Source organism: Ovis aries, chromosome 1 (assembly GCF_016772045.2).
Source record: "Ovis aries strain OAR_USU_Benz2616 breed Rambouillet chromosome 1, ARS-UI_Ramb_v3.0, whole genome shotgun sequence".
NCBI classification, from domain to species: Eukaryota; Metazoa; Chordata; class Mammalia; order Artiodactyla; family Bovidae; genus Ovis; species Ovis aries.
In genome coordinates this window covers 45,997,191-46,015,740 of record NC_056054.1, presented here as the reverse complement: position 1 = coordinate 46,015,740, position 18,550 = coordinate 45,997,191, and the positions used below count along the sequence as shown (strand labels likewise).

The window sequence follows — 18,550 nt, the reverse complement described above, 5'->3', positions numbered from 1 at the left end:
GACATCCGAGTCGCGCCGCCGAGAGCGAAGGCCCGACGCACGCCGCGCGCGCTCCCGATAGGGGCGGGGCGGCCCAGCGGCGCCACCGTTAAGCGTCACGGGCGGGACTCTGCTGCGGAGCCCCGGGCTTTGAACATGTCGCGGCTGAAGGGGTTAGCGGGGCGGGATACCCGAGCGGGTTTCCGAACTGAGAGCAGAGACTGCAGTGCCTGCGTACCCCAGGGACTCTTAAAGGCGGCTAGGAAGAGCGGCCAGTTAAATCTGTCGGGCCGCAACCTCAGCGAAGGTAAGATCCAGAGGTACGACCCGTTTGTGCGACCTGGCACAAAGCGCTTGCCCCTGGTAGCCTCTCTTTCCTCTGTCCTGGCTTTGGTTACCTTTGGCTCCGTATCCTAGCCAAGATCCTGCTGCTGGAATTCGGACTTTTATCACATTTCCACTGGTTTGGTCAGCTTGTTCGGTTTCTGCTTTTCGTTCCAGGAAATGTCTGGTGCAGGGGATGTGCTGGGGATATGGCCAAAATTTAAACGGGGCGCTTTCTGGGATTACCACATTCTGTCGGATAAACAACATAATGTTTGACTAAGTTAGCTGTCACATGATGGGCACATGCTTTGTTTCTTTGGTCCTCTGTTCCTCTTAATTTAATCTTTTAGATCATTTACCAACGCCAAAATTCTGTATTTGATCTGCTTCTTTGTGCATATAGAGTAAATGACACTGTTCTCTGTTCAAGTCCCTTTTCTATCTGCATGTGGACAGAATCCTAAATACAAGGAATATTTAGCGTATTTCCTAAATTGAAAATCAAGATGGATGCCACACAAAGTGAATTTGGGGCCATCCTAAAAATCTAGTAAAGATCAAATGCGCAAATCTGGATACCATGAGTGAATTACAGTCAGATGCTCTTCTGATTTTCTGTTGTGTAAGGGAGGGCGTGGGAAGTGGGGAGACAGAAATTATGGCATTATTCCTGTAATGTTTTCCTTTACTTATATTTAGGTTTTAGGCCATCTGGAGTTAAACGTTTCCATTTCCTTGTAATGATTGCTTTTTTAAAATTGTGCCATGTAGACAGTTGACCGTGCAAACAAGCACTTGCTGAATGAAAGGATATATGATAAAAACTCTGCTCTACTTAGAAAAAGTTTTAATCAATGGGAACATAAATATTTTAAAATTACTGCTGTGCTTGTACACATGCGTATTCCAGAGCCTGGAACTTTCTACATGATGCCTGACTAGGGTTCACTTCTTGACTTCTTCAAGGACTCTGCTTAGATAGGTCTTTCCTCACTACCCTATCTATAATAAATTCTTTTGGTAACATTGTATTCTCTAACCTGTTTTTAATAGCATTTATTATTATCAGAATCTGTATTCTGTATTTGTTTATTGTCTTCTCGCCCTCTGCTAGAATATTAATTAGATGTGGTCAGGGACCTTCATTTTGCTCACTGTGTCCTTAGCACTCAAAAGTCGTGCTTGGTACATAGTAGATTCTTATTAAAAAATTTGTGGAAGGAATAAGTAGATGAATGAGTTGTCCCCAAAAACTAAGTGTGTGCTGGAATGTACTTATTGATTGGACCCAGATGGTTTAGTCTACTAAAGTTTCAGGGAGCAAATGAATTTTGATTGTCAACTGCAAAGAAATAGAGGAAAACAGCAGAATGGGAAAGACTAGAGATCTCTTCAAGAGAATTAGAGATACCAAGGGAACATCTCATGCAAAGATGGGCTCGATAAAGGACAGAAATGGTAGGGACCTAACAGAAGCAGAAGATGTTAAGAACAGGTGGCAAGAATACACGGAAGAACTGTGCAAAAAAGATCTTCATGACAGGTAATCATGATGATGTGATCACTAATCTAGAGCCAGACATCTTGGAATGTGAAGTCAAGTCAGCCTTAGAAAGCATCACTACGAACAAAGCTAGTGGAGGTGATGGAATTCCAGTTGAGCTGTTTCAAATCCAGAAAGATGATGTTGTGAAAGTGCTGCACTCAATATGCCAGCAAATTTGGAAAACTCAGCAGTGCACAGGACTGGAAAAGGTCGGTTTTCATTCCAATTCCAAAGAAAGGCAATGCAAAAGAATGCTCAAAGTACCGCACAACTGCACTCATCTCACACGTTAGTAAAGTAATGCTCAAAATTCTCCAAGCCAGGCTTCAGCAATACGTGAACCATGAACTCCCTGATGTTCAAGCTGGTTTTAGAAAAGACAGAGGAACCAGAGATCAAATTGCCAACATCCGCTGGATCATGGAAAAAGCAAGAGAGTTCCAGGAAAACATCTATTTCTGCTTTATGGACTATGCCAAAGCCTTTGACTATGTGGATCACAATAAACTGTGGAAAATTCTGAAAGAGATGGGAATACCAGAGCACCTAACCTGCCTCTTGAGAAACCTATATGCAAGTCAGGAAGCAACAGTTAGAACTGGACGTGGAACAACAGACTGGTTCCAAATAGGAAAAGGAGTACGTCAAGGCTGTATATTGTCACCCTGCTTATTTAACTTATATGCAGAGTACATCATGAGAAACGCTGGACTGGAAGAAACACAAGCTGGAATCAAGATTGCCGGGAGAAATATTAATCACCTCAGATATGCAGATGACACCACCCTTATGGCAGAAAGTGAAGAGGAGCTAAAAGCTTCTTGATGAAAGTGAAAGAGGAGAGCAAAAAAGTTGGCTTAAAGCTCAACATTCAGGAAACGAAGATCATGGCATCCAGTCCCATCACTTCATGGGAAATAGATGGGGAAACAGTAGAAACAGTGTCAGACTTTATTTTGGGGGGCTCCAAAATCACTGCAGATGGTGATTGCAGCCATAAAATTAAAAGACGCTTACTCCTTGGAAGAAAAGTTATGACCAACCTAGATAGTATATTAAAAAGCAGTGACATTACTTTGCCGACTAAGGTCCGTCTAGTCAAGGCTATGGTTTTTTCCTGTGGTCATGTATGGATGTGAGAGCTGGACTGTGAAGAAGGCTGAGCGCCGAAGAATTGATGCTTTTGAACTGTGGTGTTGGAGAAGACTCTTGAAAGTCCCTTAGACTGCAAGGAAATCCAACCAGTCCATTCTGAAGGAGATCAACCCTGGGATTTCTTTGGAAGGAATGATGCTCAAGCTGAAGCTCCAGTACTTTGGCCACCTCATGCAAAGAGTTGACTCATTGGAAAAGACTCTGATGCTGGGAGGGATTGGGGGCAGGAGGAGAAGGGGATGACAGAGGATGAGATGGCTGGATGGCATCATGGACTCGATGGATGTGAGTCTGAGTGAACTCCAGGAGATGGTGATGGACAGGGAGGCCTGGCTTGCTTTGATTCATGGGGTCACAAAGAGTCGGACACGACTGAGCGACTGAACTGAACTGAAAGCAGCCTTGCATTCCTGATATAACTCCTGCTTGGTCATGATGTTTAGATATAGTTTTTGTTTTTTGGAGTAACCCACTGTTTTTAATGTCTCTGGTTTTGGTATCAGAATAATGCTGACTTCATAAATTGAGTCAGGAGTTTTATCTCCTTTATTTTCTAAAAGGTTCTATGGAATTAGTTTTGTTTCTACTCTAAATGTCTGCTAGATTTCACCAGTGAAGCTATTTGGGTCTAGAGTTTTGTTTGTGGGATTGTTTTAAATAGCAAATTCAATTTCTTTCATGGATGTAATGTGCGATAACACATTTGCTGTAGCACTGAAGCAAGTTAATACCTTCTAGAGTTTCATTTTAATAGTGATAAACCTGAACTCTTTCTGTTTAACTTGTACAGACTCATTTGCTATGTGGAAGGAATTGCTATATTTGCTGCAACAAGAGTAACAATGTTGTGTTGTGTGTCAGATAGAGAGCAGCTACCAGAGTCAGATATACCTTTCCAATATTCACTGAGAAGCGAGATAGTTTAGCTTTTCCAGGGTTTAATCTTATCTGGCTGTATAACCTGGGACAAATGATACATTCTCTCTGTGTCCCATTTCTCTCATGTATAAAGTGAGAATAGTCATAACACCTGCCTCCCGGAGTTGTTATGTGATACAGGAGTTTGTTCATTTGATTTCCATATCTTCTCTGTTATGGTGGCATAAAGATAGAGCCCATTTTTTATTTGTCTTACATATCCAACCACTATGTGCTATGCAGGAAATGTATATAGTAAATAGAGTTGAATGAAGATAAAAGTGAGATCTAATATGAAAAATACATATCCCCTATTCTGTTTTGGAATAAAATCAAACTTTCACTTTAATGTTGTTGTAATTCATTGTAATTTGTTTGATTTACTTGAAAGTTTTTAATGTTTCAGAAATTTCAGTGGATAACTTGAATAGCTGTTATCAACTTACGTACTTAGTATCTCACTTTTTTTCTTTCCTTTTTTTGGTGTGGTTATGGTGGAAATAGTGCCTCAGTGTGTTTGGAGAATCAATGTGGATATCCCTGAGGAAGCTAATCAGAATCTTTCATTCAATGCCTCTGAGCGATGGTGGGAGCAGACGGATTTGACCAAACTAATCATATCAAATAATAAACTTCAGTCACTTACTGATGACCTCCGACTCCTTCCTGCACTGACTGTTCTTGATGTAAGTTGATTTATGAGTCTTTTGTTTGAAAAGACTCTGAAGCTAAGTTCGAGAAGCAAGAAAGCCCAATTGGTAGAGTGCAAGAAGAATAACAAATTACTGTGTTAGGCAAAGCATCATGGTTAAGAATGCAGAATCAGAACCTCAGGCTTCCGGTTCCGCCTGCAGCTTGATAGCTGTGTGATCTTGGGACAGTTACCTCTCTGTGCTTCAGTTTCCATATCTATAAATCGAGATTGTTAGTACTGCCTATCTTTGAATTAAATGTGTTAACGCATACAAACAGAATTAGAATTAATGTTTAACTGGTGGCTTCTGCAGCTTGTCTTTTTTTATTGCTATTATTTTATGATCATTATTATTCTAGACATTAAAGCAAGTACTTAAGGTTATTATTATTATTTTGTTACTTATCTCCAATACTGACTTAAATTATTGGGCTTAAGTTTTTGTGGATTTATTCAGGGACTTTGTTTTTAGTCCCTAGTTGGTATGTCATGTGGTAAAGTGAAACATGAACAGTTTATTTCACAGTCCACTGACTTCTGTATCACAATCCACTGTTTTACTTAGGATCACCAAAAAATCTTCCAGTTTTTGTCTGAAAAAGTTGGATGTAATCAGATTTCTAGAGAAGTTTTAATTTTCTTCATTTGTAAAGTGAATCAGTTGGTGTCGGTGTTCTCCTGAAGGTTCCTTGTACCTTGAAAACAATATGATTCTGTAAAAACATGAGAGAAGAAATCTTCCTCCTCATTTATTTTTTGTAAATGTTGGCATAATCATACCAACAGAGGGCTATACATTCTAACCCTCTCGTCTCTCATTTGAGATTGAAATTCCACTCAATGAGGTGAAGTTTCCTTTTTTTTTAACTGTAATATTTAAAATTAATGTCTTGCCACTTATGATCTCTGAACAGCAATGTGGTCAATTTCAAACTTTTTTTCTCTTCTATACTCAGAACAAATTAGCAGTAGTCCAACAGTACTATTCAATTAGAATAATTAGAGTATTGCCAGCGAATATTTTGCAATAACAAAGTTTATGGTTATTTATAAGAGCAAGATATTGACTGTGTCTTTTAATAACTTTCAGATACATGATAATCAGTTGACATCCCTTCCTTCTGCTATAAGAGAGTTAGAAAATCTTCAGAAACTTAATGTCAGGTAATATTTAAACTTAATTCAGTATTTCAGTGTATAAAGGTATAAATCTAATATTCTTCAAAAAATTTTTTTTCTTACATTTTTTCTAACATGCAAAAAAAATTTTATATTATCTCAGAAAGTGATTAAATAGGATAAGAATTTTAAGCTTTAATTCTCCGATTATTTTATTTTTTGTTTTAGAATTGCCTACATATTTTTTGGCTTTACAAATTTAAGACCAATTAAAAAATACTCTATATTTTTTGTGAAATAATTTGTAGTGGTTATTTTCCAAATCTTTGTTGACATCTCAAGTTTTATGTTACTTTGATAGTCTAAAGATATATATGTGTTAAACAGTAGGAAGAAATTAAAACAATTTTTTTCATCAGTCAGGAAAATTTCACATTTTTGGTATTAGTAGTTTTAAACCTTTCTGAGGACTCAGATTCCATGGGTATGCCTCTGGTACTCTTTGATAGGTACATGGGAAGCCAGCTAGCTGAGATTCCAGATACCTCTGTTTGCCTTTCAGTCTGCATTCAGACTTTCAAGAAAAATTACTGCCTTATATGTTATATATACACTGTGGAAAAGGGATTAGGGATGATTTAATTTAGGAGAAAAAATTAAAAGGGTTTAAGTGTTAAACATTGTTTCAAAAGGGTTATTGATCTGTCTAACATAGCATGATCAAGCCTCAGTTTTCTGAAGTTAACTGGTTTGAGGGAGAACAGTTCCTCAAATAACAGTCTTTATTTGATGAAAAACTTAAAATTACCATAAATTAACAAAAATATCTGTACCCAAAATTGTTTAGGACACTTAGTGAAGATACGTATTGTTTAGTTGTACATCAGAACCTCTTCCCATTGCAAGCCAAAGGCATAGATATGCCCTGCAAAAAGAAGAGTGGGCAGGGTTGAGAGGAGAAGAGAGTGTGCAGCAGCTGTGGGTGGCTTTAGCTTTAGCTTCTAGCACTTAAAGAGTATGAATGTTAGGATGGAGGAATAGAACGAGAGGAAAAGAAGGAAATATATAGCAAAAATTATATTTTTGCCCAACTAGATTCCTGTCAGATATGCAAAGATTACAATTAAGTAACTGACAATGTCAACCAATTTTTAGTGGGTTTCAGTGGTTCATATTTTAGAAAACATTTTTTGGCATTTTTGTTCCAGCTAGTTTTATTATAATTTAAAGTCATTATTATATGCTTATATTTCCCTTTTCCTGCCTGTTATTTGTGAAGAAACTGTATATGGCTAGACAATGGAATAGAGTTCCCAAACAAGCAGTTGGCATGAATCTAAGAACAAGTTAAATCATCTCTTAATTATCAGGGAATGTATTATTCTAAGTGACTTGGGACTTCTCCACCAATAAACTGGAATCTCTGCAGGACTGAACTGAAAATAATGATTCAGTACAAATAAGATTGGAGTTGCATATTACACATTCAACTGGATATGTTAGACCCTCTAATAGAAATAGCTCTTTTTGTTTTGAGTGCTAGATTGAAGCCTAATCCCCATGTAAAATGTGACTTCATTGTAGTGTGTGTATGCATCTTTGTCAAAATCTTAAAACTCTGACAGAGTGTGAAAATTTAGAGTCCAGTGTATTTTTTCACATTGCATGTGAAATGAAGTTGATTAAAAGGAACCAATCAAAATTTCACAAATTATATCTTTGCTTCAAAATCTTTATTTCTTTGAAACACTCAGTTTGATTACATTACTGTCATTTTAATGGGTGTTTTATTTTAGGATGTAAAGTTTGATAAGTACTTAAAATTAGTAACCTTACTTGTCTTTTTTTTAATGAACCCAGGTAGTTGATTAGCAGAAATGCCTTGTTAAGTATTTATTTTGTTGTCACCAAGTTATTCAGCATTTGTTTTATCAATCAATAGCCATAACAAGCTGAAAATACTCCCTGAAGAAATTACAAATCTAAGAAATCTGAAGGGCCTGTATCTCCAACATAATGAACTCACTTGCATACCAGAGGGGTTTGAACAACTTTCCAACTTAGAAGATTTAGTAAGTTTTGATTTTGCAATATTTGTATAATTTGGGGCTGGAGGGATTTTTCATTTGGCTGAGAAATTGGATATATGATACCAATCATGAGTACATGGGCGCCTGTTTGTATGACTAGATTATCAGAACTATGTATTAGAATTAGATTGCTAAATTAATAATTGCAAATTTATTTTCCTGTTTTTCTTCTTTTTTCCTATGTTTTTCTTATGATAGAAATTACCTTAGATTTTAATTTCAGAGTAGAGTTTTAGAAGGGGCCTGATGATGATGACTTTGCGATTCAGAGGCTTTTATGATTTAGCAAAATAGAGGAAAGGGGTTTTTAGCGTATACTTACCCTCCCCCCCTTTTTTTTTTATATATTTTTGACTGCACGGGGGTTGCTGCATACAGGCTTCCTCTAGTTGCAGTGCGTGAGGGCTCCTCTCTAGTTGCGGTGCTTGGGCTTCTAATGGAGGTGGCTTCCCTTGTTGTAGATTCCTGTTACCTCCTCTTAAGCCCTTATGGTCCTTCTGTTCCCTAAGTGTCCAGATAATACCTTCAGGGCCTGCCTTTTCTTCCCTGTTTTCCAAAGTGGCCACATTTCTTGGTGAAATTTTCATTCCATCTGTTTCACATCTTAAATAGAGATAACCATGAAGCAGTACAAATACTATTTTAGTCATATTATTAAGAATAATACAGACAATAGGCACTTTACTTTACATATAGCTAAGTAGTTTCATCCTGTTATAGATTTTTTAAAAAGTAACATCCAGAGTCATACAACTGATTAAGGAATTCAGGATTTTAAGATCAGACAATTGGATTTCAAAGTGTATACACCTTTCCCTCCCAAATTTACCACAGGAGGAGTAAGACTCTACTATAAGCTATCCTATCTGAAAGACTTGAGCTTTATTAGATCAGATGTTCCAATATAAATCTCTACTCCATGTAGTTATTTCATAGTACATTCTTGTTCTGTTCACTATTACATGTTTTGAAAAACTCATTAGTGTTAGACTTGTTTATTTTTTATTGAAGGACAAATTACTCCTTTTACTTATTTCTTTCTTGATATTTTCCCCCATCTGCTCTAGTGGTTGAAGTCAAAGTTATACTCTCCTCAACCATTTCTTTAGTATCTCTTTGTTTTTCAGTCTGATCAGATTGCAAATAAAGTTTGAAAAGTAAAAGGTAGATGAAATGAATGGGAAGGAAGGGAGCCATCACATTTTCTTATAAAATTTAGTGGTAAAAGATAGCAATTGATTAAAAAAAGAATCTAGTAGAAGGCTTAATGGAAATCTTATAAACTTTTGTTCTGGGTTCCCAGATATTCATTTTCTTAATAAAAGAATGCTTCAGTTAAGAACTATGATCTTAAGGACTAATTATCAGATAAATCATAAATGTGAGCAACAATAAATTAAAGCATTTAAAGTGTAAGATATGTAATAATTTAAGCTAAGAATATTTCTTTTTTTTAATTTAGAAATTAATTCTGTTTAATCCACAAGCTTTATATAGCTATAGTTTAAAACAAAAACAGTGGAAATAAGATACTGTTTCAAATTCTGGGCCCTTCCAATTTTCCAAATACAAGAGCTCTGAAAGTTGTATATACCAGCTGAAACAAGACAAAATTATGAATGGAGTCATGACATTTGATGAAACAAAATTTTACATAACTGAAGGATCCTTCCTGGGACTAGTTAATTGCCTTTACCAAAAAAAAAAAAGGGGGGGGGGAAAGAAAAGTATGGAATTCCAGTGTTCTAAATCAGCTTGTTACACATCAATATAAACCCACAGTGTCCTGGCAAACAACATGCTTTGATTTTCTGTCTCATCCTAGAACTCGAATCCTAATTCATTTCAGCAGAGACTCCATAGGCAACAGGAAAGATTGTAGCATTAAAATATTCATTTATTCTTTAGTGGTAGCTCAACAGTGGTCTTATTTCTGGGCAAGAATTTAAGCTAGTAATATTTCTTAAAGTTACATAGAACTGCTTAGCACAGTGCTAAATAAATATTTATTGAAGAAATGTGTCACATAAATAATGATTAATTCATATGCAGTATACTTATTTTGTATCAAATTTAATCATTAACTGCAATAGTTTTAATATTTAACTATTAGTAATTCTGTTACTTTAAGTTCTTTAAAATTTCTTAAGAATTTATGAATTAATCTTTTTTATCGGAAACTTTATTTTTAGCTTTTGATATTAGAATAATTTTAATTTATAGAGAAGTTGGAAAGATAGTACAGAGTGTCTGTATACCCTTCACCCATCTTAATGGGTGAACATTTTACATAACCACAGGATATTTATAAAAACTAAAAAATTGACTTTGGTACAATATTGCTGACTAAACTATAGATTTTATAATATTTTCCCAGTGTTTTCACTAATGTCCTTTTCTTTTTGTTCCAGGATCCAATCCAGAATACTACATTCCATTTAGTGTCAGTAAATTCTGATATCACAAAATACTTATTAGTAATCTGTTGATTCTTAGACCCTAGAGTATTTGAGTTGTAGAGTATTATGTTGTATGTTGTAGATTATGTGTTGTTACTATAATAATAACAGTATGTTTAAAAAATATGCTGATGTATAATAGCATTTTTCCTTTTTCTATTTTCTTGATTTATTTAGAATTATAGTTATTTAATGTTAGACTAAATCATAGTCTTCAGAGAACAGTTCCTTTAAGTAATTTTTTTCTTATTCACTGTTGCCCTACCTAATAGTTCAGTGATAGCTGGTAGAATACTTAGGTTTAATTTGAATGTCATAAGAAGAATGCCTAATATATAGTATTGTCTTTTAAAAGGAGTTGCAAAAAATTCTCATAACTATTTAGAGAAAAAGCAAAGACTTACAATGCAAAAGTAAGGTATAGGGATTAATTAGGTAGAGTGAATGAGTGAAAACTAAACAGTAGACTTTTCTACTTAGTTAAAGCAGACTTACTGTGGTAAGCAGAAGAACCAAGAGGGAATATTTTTTCCTCCCAAATGAAAATGGCCATATTTTTCAGCCTTACTTGTTTTCTTTCAAGCATTTTTCTTTTTTGTAAAGACGTTTTTCTTTATATATTACAGTTTAACTGAAGTATCATTAAACATTATTAACATATCATCAAAATGTATCATAGTACATTTTGCCTGATGTATCCTAGATACTCAGCAAATACTGGATGAATAAATGGATTTTTTAGAAACACAATGCAAGATACAGCATGACTTAGTACTAACAGAAATGTGTCTGTAAAATATTTTTGAAATAAATTCATTTTAATTTCTCTCTGTTACATTATTAGACATGTAATAGGTTCACAGAAAATATTGATGCAATGAATGATGATCTGTGAAATTGTCAGTGAATGGGACTTAGAAAGTGTATCTACTCTAAATAGTTTTTTTAAATGTTGCAATGCCCTTAAAATTCTGAACACCCCCCTTAGGGATCCTTCATTTATTTTTTTTTATCTACTTATTCATTCATTCATTTTGTCTTCCTCTTTTTAAAGGATCTTTCAAATAATCGTCTTACAACTGTTCCTGCTAGTTTTTCTTTTCTGTCCAGCTTGGTGCGTCTCAATCTTTCCAGTAATCAACTGAAGAGTTTGCCAGCAGAGCTAAGTGGAATGAAAAGTAAATCTTCTCTGTTTTAAGAATTGAATAAATTTGAAGTTTGTGTAACTTACATTTAGAAAAATAAATTTTTATGTAGTTACAGACAAGTAAAACAATAGATTTTATTGTGGTAAATACAAACAATAACAACTAGTCAGATTTTCTCCAGGGCATTATTGTCTAGCAACTTCATTAAGATTCACCACCAAAAAGGTTCAGTTCAGTCGCTCAGTCATATCCGACTCTTTGTGACCCCATGGACTGCAGCACACCAGGCTTTCCTGTCCATCACCAAATCCCGGAGCTTGCTCAAACTCATGTCCATTGAGTCAGTGAAGCCATCCAACCATCCCATCCTGTCCTATGCTATCCATACTACCGAACAGTAGTTTAACACATCAAAAAAATAAAAAGGAAGTAAGATTATAAATTGTGGGAAAATTATATACCTGAGAAATTGATTAAGGTTTAAAGCATGCTGTCTCTTCTTTCTCATATTTAATATTCACTGAGAGGTCATGACCCTCTCCCAGGTGATTCCACCTATGATAGGTTATGTTATATCTGTATCCTCCTTGAGGTCCATAAGTAATAACGGCAAGGGATAGTCTCAGTCAGTTCAGTAGTTTAGTCATGTCTGACTCTTTGTGACCCCATGAACTGTAGAACACCAGGCTTCCCTGTCCATTACCGACTCCCGGAGTCAACCCAAACCCATGTCCATCGAGTCGGTGATGCCATCCAACCATCTCATCCTCTTTCGTCCCCTTCTCCTCCTGCCCTCAATCTTTGCCAGAATCAGGGTGTTTTCCAATGAGTCAGCTCTTTGCATCAGATGGCCAAAGTATTGGAGTTTCAGCTTCAACATCAGTCCTTCCAGTGAATACCCGAGACTGATCTCCTTTAGGATGGACTGGTTGGATCTCCTTGCAGTCCCAGAGACGGTCAAGAGTCTTCTCCAGCACCACAGTTCAAAAGCATCAATTCTTCAGCGCTCAGCCTTCTTCACAGTCCAATGTTCACATCCATACATGACTACTGGAAAAACCATAGCCTTGACTAGATGGACCTTTGTTGGCAAAGTAATGTCTCTGCTTTTGAATATGCTATCTAGGTTGGTCATAACTTTCCTTCCAAGGAGTAAGTATCTTTTAATTTTATGGCTGCAATCACGATCTGCAGTGATTTTGGAGCTCCCCAAAAATAAAGTCAGCCACTGTTTCTACTGTTTCCCCATCTCTTTGCCATGAAGTGATGGGACCGGAATCCATGATCTTAGTTTTCTGAATGTTGAGCTTTCAGCCAACTTTTTCGCTCTCCTCTTTCACTTTCATCAAGAAGCTTTTTAGCTCCTCTTCACTTTCTGCCATAAGGGTGGTGTCATCTGCATATCTGAGGTGATTAATATTTCTCCCAGCAATCTTGATTCCAGCTTGTGTTTCTTCCAGTCCAGCGTTTCTCATGATGTACTCTGCATATAAGTTAAATAAGCAGGGTGATAATATACAGCCTTGACGTACTCCGTTTCCTGTTTGGAACCAGTCTATTGTTCCATGTCTAGTTCTAACTGTTGCTTCCTGAGCTGCATACAGATTTCCCAGGAGGCAGGTTAGGTGGTCTGGTATTCCCATCTCTTTCAGAATTTCCAGAGTTTATTGTGATCCACACAGTCAAAGGCTTTGGCATAGTCAATAAAGCAGAAGTAGATATTTTTCTGGAACTCTCTTGCTTTTTCCATGATCCAGCGGATGTTGGCAATTTGATCTCTGGTTCCTCTGCCTTTTCTAAAACCAGCTTGAACATCTGGAAGCTCACAGTTCATGTATTACTGAAGCCTGGCTTGGAGAATTTTGAGCATTACTTTACTAACGTGTGAGATGAGTGCAGTTGTGCGGTACTTTGAGCATTCTTTTGCATTGCCTTTCTTCGGGATTGGAATGAAAACTGACCTTGTCCAGTCCTGTGGCCACTGCTGAGTTTCCCAAATTTGCTGGTTTATTGAGTGAAGCACTTTCACAGCATCATCTTCCAGGATTTGAAATAGCTCAACTGGAATTCCATCACCTCCACTAGCTTTGTTCATAGTGATGCTTTCTAAGGCCCACTTGACTTCACATTCCAGGATGTCTGGCTCTAGATGAGTGATCACACCATCATGATTACCTTGGTTATGAAGATCTTTTTTGTACAGTTCTTCCATGTATTCTTGCCACCTCTTCTTAATATCTTCTGCTTCTGTTAGGTCCATACCATTTCTGTCCTTTGTTGAGCCCATCTTTGCATGAAATGTTCCCTTGTTATCTCTAATTTTCTTGAAGAGATCTCTAGTCTTTCCCATTCTTTTGTTTTCCTCTATTTCTTTGCACTGATCCCTGAGGAAGGCTTTCTTATCTCTCCTTGCTGTTCTTTGGAACTCTGCATTCAAGTGGGTGTATCTTTTTCCTTTTCCCCTTTGCTTTTCGCGTCCCTTCTTTTCACAGGTCTTTGTAAGGCCTCCTCAGACAGCCATTTTGCTTTTTTGCATTTCTTTCTTGGGGATGATCTTGATCCCTGTCTCCTGCAGAATGTCACGAACCTCCATCCATAGTTCATCAGGCAGTTTATCAGATCTAGTCCCTTAAATCTATTTCTCACTTCCACTGTGTAATCATAAAGGATTTGATTTAGGTCATACCTGAATGGTCTAGTGGTTTTCTCCACTTTTTTCAATTTCAGACTGAGTTTGGCAATAAGGAGTTCATGATCTGAGCCACAGTCGGCTCCCGGTCTTGTTTTTGCTGACTGTATAGAGCTTCTCCATCTTTGGATGCAAAGAGTATAATCAGTCTGATTTCAGTGTCGACCGTCTGGTGATGTCCATGTATAGAGTCTTCTTTTGTATTGTTGGAAGAGGGTGTTTGCTATGACCAATGTGTTTCTTGGCAGAACTCTATTAGCCTTTGCCGTGCTTCATTCTGTACTCCAAGGTCAAATTTGCCTGTTACTCCAAGTGTTTCTTTTCTTACTGCTTTTGCATTTAAGTACCCTAAAATCAAAAGGACATCTTTTTTGGGTATTACTTCTAGAAGTTCTCATAGGTCTTCATAGAACTGTTCAACTTTAGCATCTTCAGCATTACTGGTTAGGGCATAGACTTGGATTACTGTGATACTGAGTAGTTTGCCTTGGAAACGAACAGAGATCATTCTGTCATTTTTGAGATTGCATCAAAGTACTGCATTTTGGACTCTTTTGTTGACTATGATGGCTACTCCATATCTTCTAAGGGATTCCTGCCCACCGTAGTAGATGTAATAGTCATCTGAGTTAAATTCACCCATTCCAGTCCATCTTAGTTCACTGATTCCCAGAATGTCAATGTTCACTCTTGTCATCTCCTGTTTGACCAGTTCCAATTTACCTTGATTCATGGACCTAACATTCCAGGTTCCTATGCAGTATTGCTCTTTACAGCATCGAACCTTGCTTGCTTCTATCACCAGTCCCATCCACAACTGGGTGTTGTTTTTGCTTTGGCTCCATCCCTTCATTCTTTCTGGAGTTATTTCTCCGCTGATCTCCAGTAGCATATTGGGCACCTACTGACCTGGCGAGTTCATCTTTCAGTGTCCTGTCTTTTTGCCTTTTCATACTGTTCTTGAGGTTCTCACGGCAAGAATACTGAAGTGGTTTGCCATTCCCTTCTCCAGTGGACCACATTCTGTCAGACCTCTCCACCATGACCTGGCTGTCTTGGGTGGCCCCACATGGCATGGCTTAGTTTCATTGAGTTAGACAAGGCTGTGGCCTGTGTGATCAGATTGGCTAGTTGTCTGTTATGGTGGTTTCAGTCTGTCTGCCCTCTGATGCCCTCTCTCAGTGCCTACTGTCTTAGTTGTTTTTCTTTTACCTTGGACGTAGGGTATCTCTTCACGGCCGCTCCAGCAAAGCACAGCCGCTGCTCCTTACCTTGGACCGTGGGTAGTCTAGTCAAGAGATAGTCTAGTTTTGCTCAGATTGTTAATCCTTTTTAAAAGAAGGTTTCATTTAGTGTTTCTATTTTATTAAAGTTCACCACTGAATCAGTACATTTGAAGTATTGTAGAACTAATATGTAGGATGAAAAAAATAGAAGGTACATTTCAGTAATTTAAATAAGTATACTTGTTCATGTTAGAATTCTTGAGTCCAAAATCAATCAACTCTTTTTCACCTAAAGGCAAACTCTTATTATTTCTCAGTTGATGATCACTATGTGTCAACTGTAGACTGTTTACCTTATATACTTTTTCTGCTAATCATATGTGAGCTCTTTCATTTTTTTTAAACCTCCCTTTTTTGGAGAAAATCATAGATGTGATTTCGAACACTTTGTTAGAGATTATTTAGAGGTGAGTTTGTAAAATTGTGCTGTTAGGTATTTTTTAAAAATACTGTATAATTGACTAACAATGTTATTAGTTTCAGGTGTGCAAAAATAAAACTGATATTTTTATACATTACAAATGATCACTGCTGTTTTACTATAGAATAATGGTTATTTGGGCTTTTGATTGGGTGCTAGTGGTAAAGAATCCGCCTACCAGTGCAGAAGTTGCAAGAGATGTTTGTTTAATCTCTGAATCAGGAAGATCCCCTAGAGTAGGAAACGGCACACTACTCCAGTATTCTTGCCTGGAAAATCTCATGGACAGAGGAGTCTGGTGGGCTACAGTCAACGAGGCTACAAAGAGCCAGACGCGACTGAGCACAGCACAATGGTTATTTGTCATTTATTACAGGAATGCATGAATTAAATGCCATGAATTGAATTGACATTTTAGGGGCGCCTTTACTTGTGATACCGATAGTTAACTCTGCTTGTTTTTGCCATTTTTTCAGTAAAGGTATTGGAAAACAGAGTTGAACAGAAAATACGATACCTGGAATGAGGATGCCAGAAGCATGTGTTTTGTTTTTTTTTTTTTAAATTGAGTAGAAATATTGAGAGATAAGAATAGATATTGAAGTCAACAGAAAAAAGCTTTAAATTTATAGAAGGTTTTCTAATATACTATATAGTTAGTCTCAGGTATTTTCTGTGCTTTAGCCATTACAAAGATACTTTTAAGCTATCACCAGTAGGAAATTTAGTTGTTTTTTCCACTATTCATGACCGAGATTCTACAGTTTCTAACATTTGTATGGTTCTTTGTAATTCAAAATGCTTTAAAATATATTATTTGGCCATCACAATAGTTCTGTAAGTTAATGGGGATGCATATTATTTACATTTTAAAGATTCAGGAACCTAGGTTTAGAAATTATACAGCCAATTGTAAAGCCAGGGTTTTCATCTTACTTCATCCTGCTTGCTTTTTCTGCTACATACTGCTTGTATTCTCAACCAGTGCTCTTAAATGCAGAAACTTGTGAAAACTAGTTTCTAGATGTAAAACAAACTTATTTATAGAATTTACTGGATTTAGGGTGGATTGGATTATAACATTTTCCTCAGTGCTGTAGCCAAATGATACATAAATTATCAGACTATAAATTGAAGTACTATTAAATTTGTTTTGAAAAGCCATTAGTTTCTGTAAACACTGAAAGTAGTCTAAATAGATCAATTCAGTCTTGAATTAATGTTAAAATTGATAAGCTTAAAGTACATGAAAAATGGTTGTAAAATATATATTACCTATTCAAACTATAGGGCTGAGAATCGTGGAAGATATAAGTGGAAGAGGGCTTTCCCTAGTGGCTCAGTGGTAGTACATCCACCTAATAGCGTAGAAGGTGTGGGTTCGATTCCTGGTTGGGAAGATCCCCCTGGAGAAGGAAATGGCTATCACTCCAGTATTTTTGCCTGGGAGATCCCATGGACAGAGGAGCCTGGTGGGCTACAGTCAGTCCATGGGGTCATAAAAGAGCTGGACACAACTTAGTGACTAAATCAACAACAGCAGCAGTAAGTGGAGAATCTGCAATATGGATTAGGGAGAAATTGCTTGTTAAAGTCTTAAGAAAAAGAAGACCTTTACTTTTCTTCTGTTTTTGTTTTCCATCCTGCCTTCTATGAGATATTCAGGAGGTAAGAGAGATGCTGCAAGTGAGAACATTCTTATCAAGAGCGTGAGCTAAGCTGTTAGAAAAAGCCTTTAACTTAAAATTCAAAAAAAGGAAGGAAAGAAGACAGGGACAGAGGCACTGTGAGTGGTTGAAAGAGTAAAAGAGACTACATAGAAATCCATGGGTTTTTTGACAGAACTGAACTGAAGCTACTACTGGCCAGAGTTACTTGACATTCATTCATATGAGTAGTATGCATGTATATTCATGTCTTTAATAATTTAAGCTTTTCTTTAAAGATGTATGATACTGAGGTAAATAATCTCATAGTTATAGTTTATATATTTTAGAGTATAGTTTATATATTTTAGAGTACTTTAAGGGAGTACTAGAGTATTTTGTTTTTTAAGTCTTTGCAAAGGTGACCTGGACTGTTATTAAACATTGACTTTAGTATCATTGTTTTTCTTTAATTGTAACTAAATGTAAAAATGTTTTAGTTTACATTTATGTAATTCAGTGGTATTCTAGGATTCTTGATTATTACAGCAGTGTAGAAAATCAGTTTTGTGAGTCCTCATGATTACATGAACATTCTTTAACATATATAGAATTGTAAACCAATATTTTTCTCTATTAAAGTATCTTTGTGTTTCACTAAATATGTATTACAGGATTAAAGCATTTGGATTGCAATTCAAATCTCTTGGAAACTATTCCTCCTGAATTGGCCAGCATGGAATCATTAGAATTGCTATATTTGCGAAGGAATAAATTACGTTTTCTACCAGAATTTCCTTCTTGTAAACTATTAAAGGTACTATTTAGTTGTTTATTAAAGATACATTATCTGAAAGTTAATCATGAAAATGAAAATTTAAACTTATTTTACATTAAGAATATGTATTATGTGGTTTTTTCTTATAATTTTATCTTTCAGAATTTTATTATGATTAAATATATTAATGGTATTGTTAATAACAGATTTTTTTTTTTAAAGAAATAATCGGTTTTAAAAATAAGAATTTGCCGATTTCATCTGGAGGGTAGTTTATAACTTGAGAAGTAGTATT

At 36.3% G+C, this 18,550-nt stretch overlaps 1 protein-coding gene across 2 annotated transcripts in view; it reads left to right on the top strand.

The window, feature by feature from the left end:
* The first annotated feature begins 75 nt into the window (after window positions 1–75).
* Window positions 76–18,550, top strand: part of LRRC40 (leucine rich repeat containing 40) — a 41,470-nt gene continuing 22,995 nt past the window's right edge. For both annotated transcript variants that reach the window (XM_042249663.2, XM_004002074.6), the window contains exons 1-6: window positions 76–286; window positions 4,430–4,611; window positions 5,710–5,783; window positions 7,681–7,810; window positions 11,342–11,465; window positions 18,152–18,294. In XM_042249663.2, coding sequence (XP_042105597.1) covers window positions 136–286; window positions 4,430–4,611; window positions 5,710–5,783; window positions 7,681–7,810; window positions 11,342–11,465; window positions 18,152–18,294 — 804 coding nt within the window. In that variant the 5' untranslated portion in view covers window positions 76–135. The remainder of the gene's footprint in view (window positions 287–4,429; window positions 4,612–5,709; window positions 5,784–7,680; window positions 7,811–11,341; window positions 11,466–18,151; window positions 18,295–18,550) is intronic.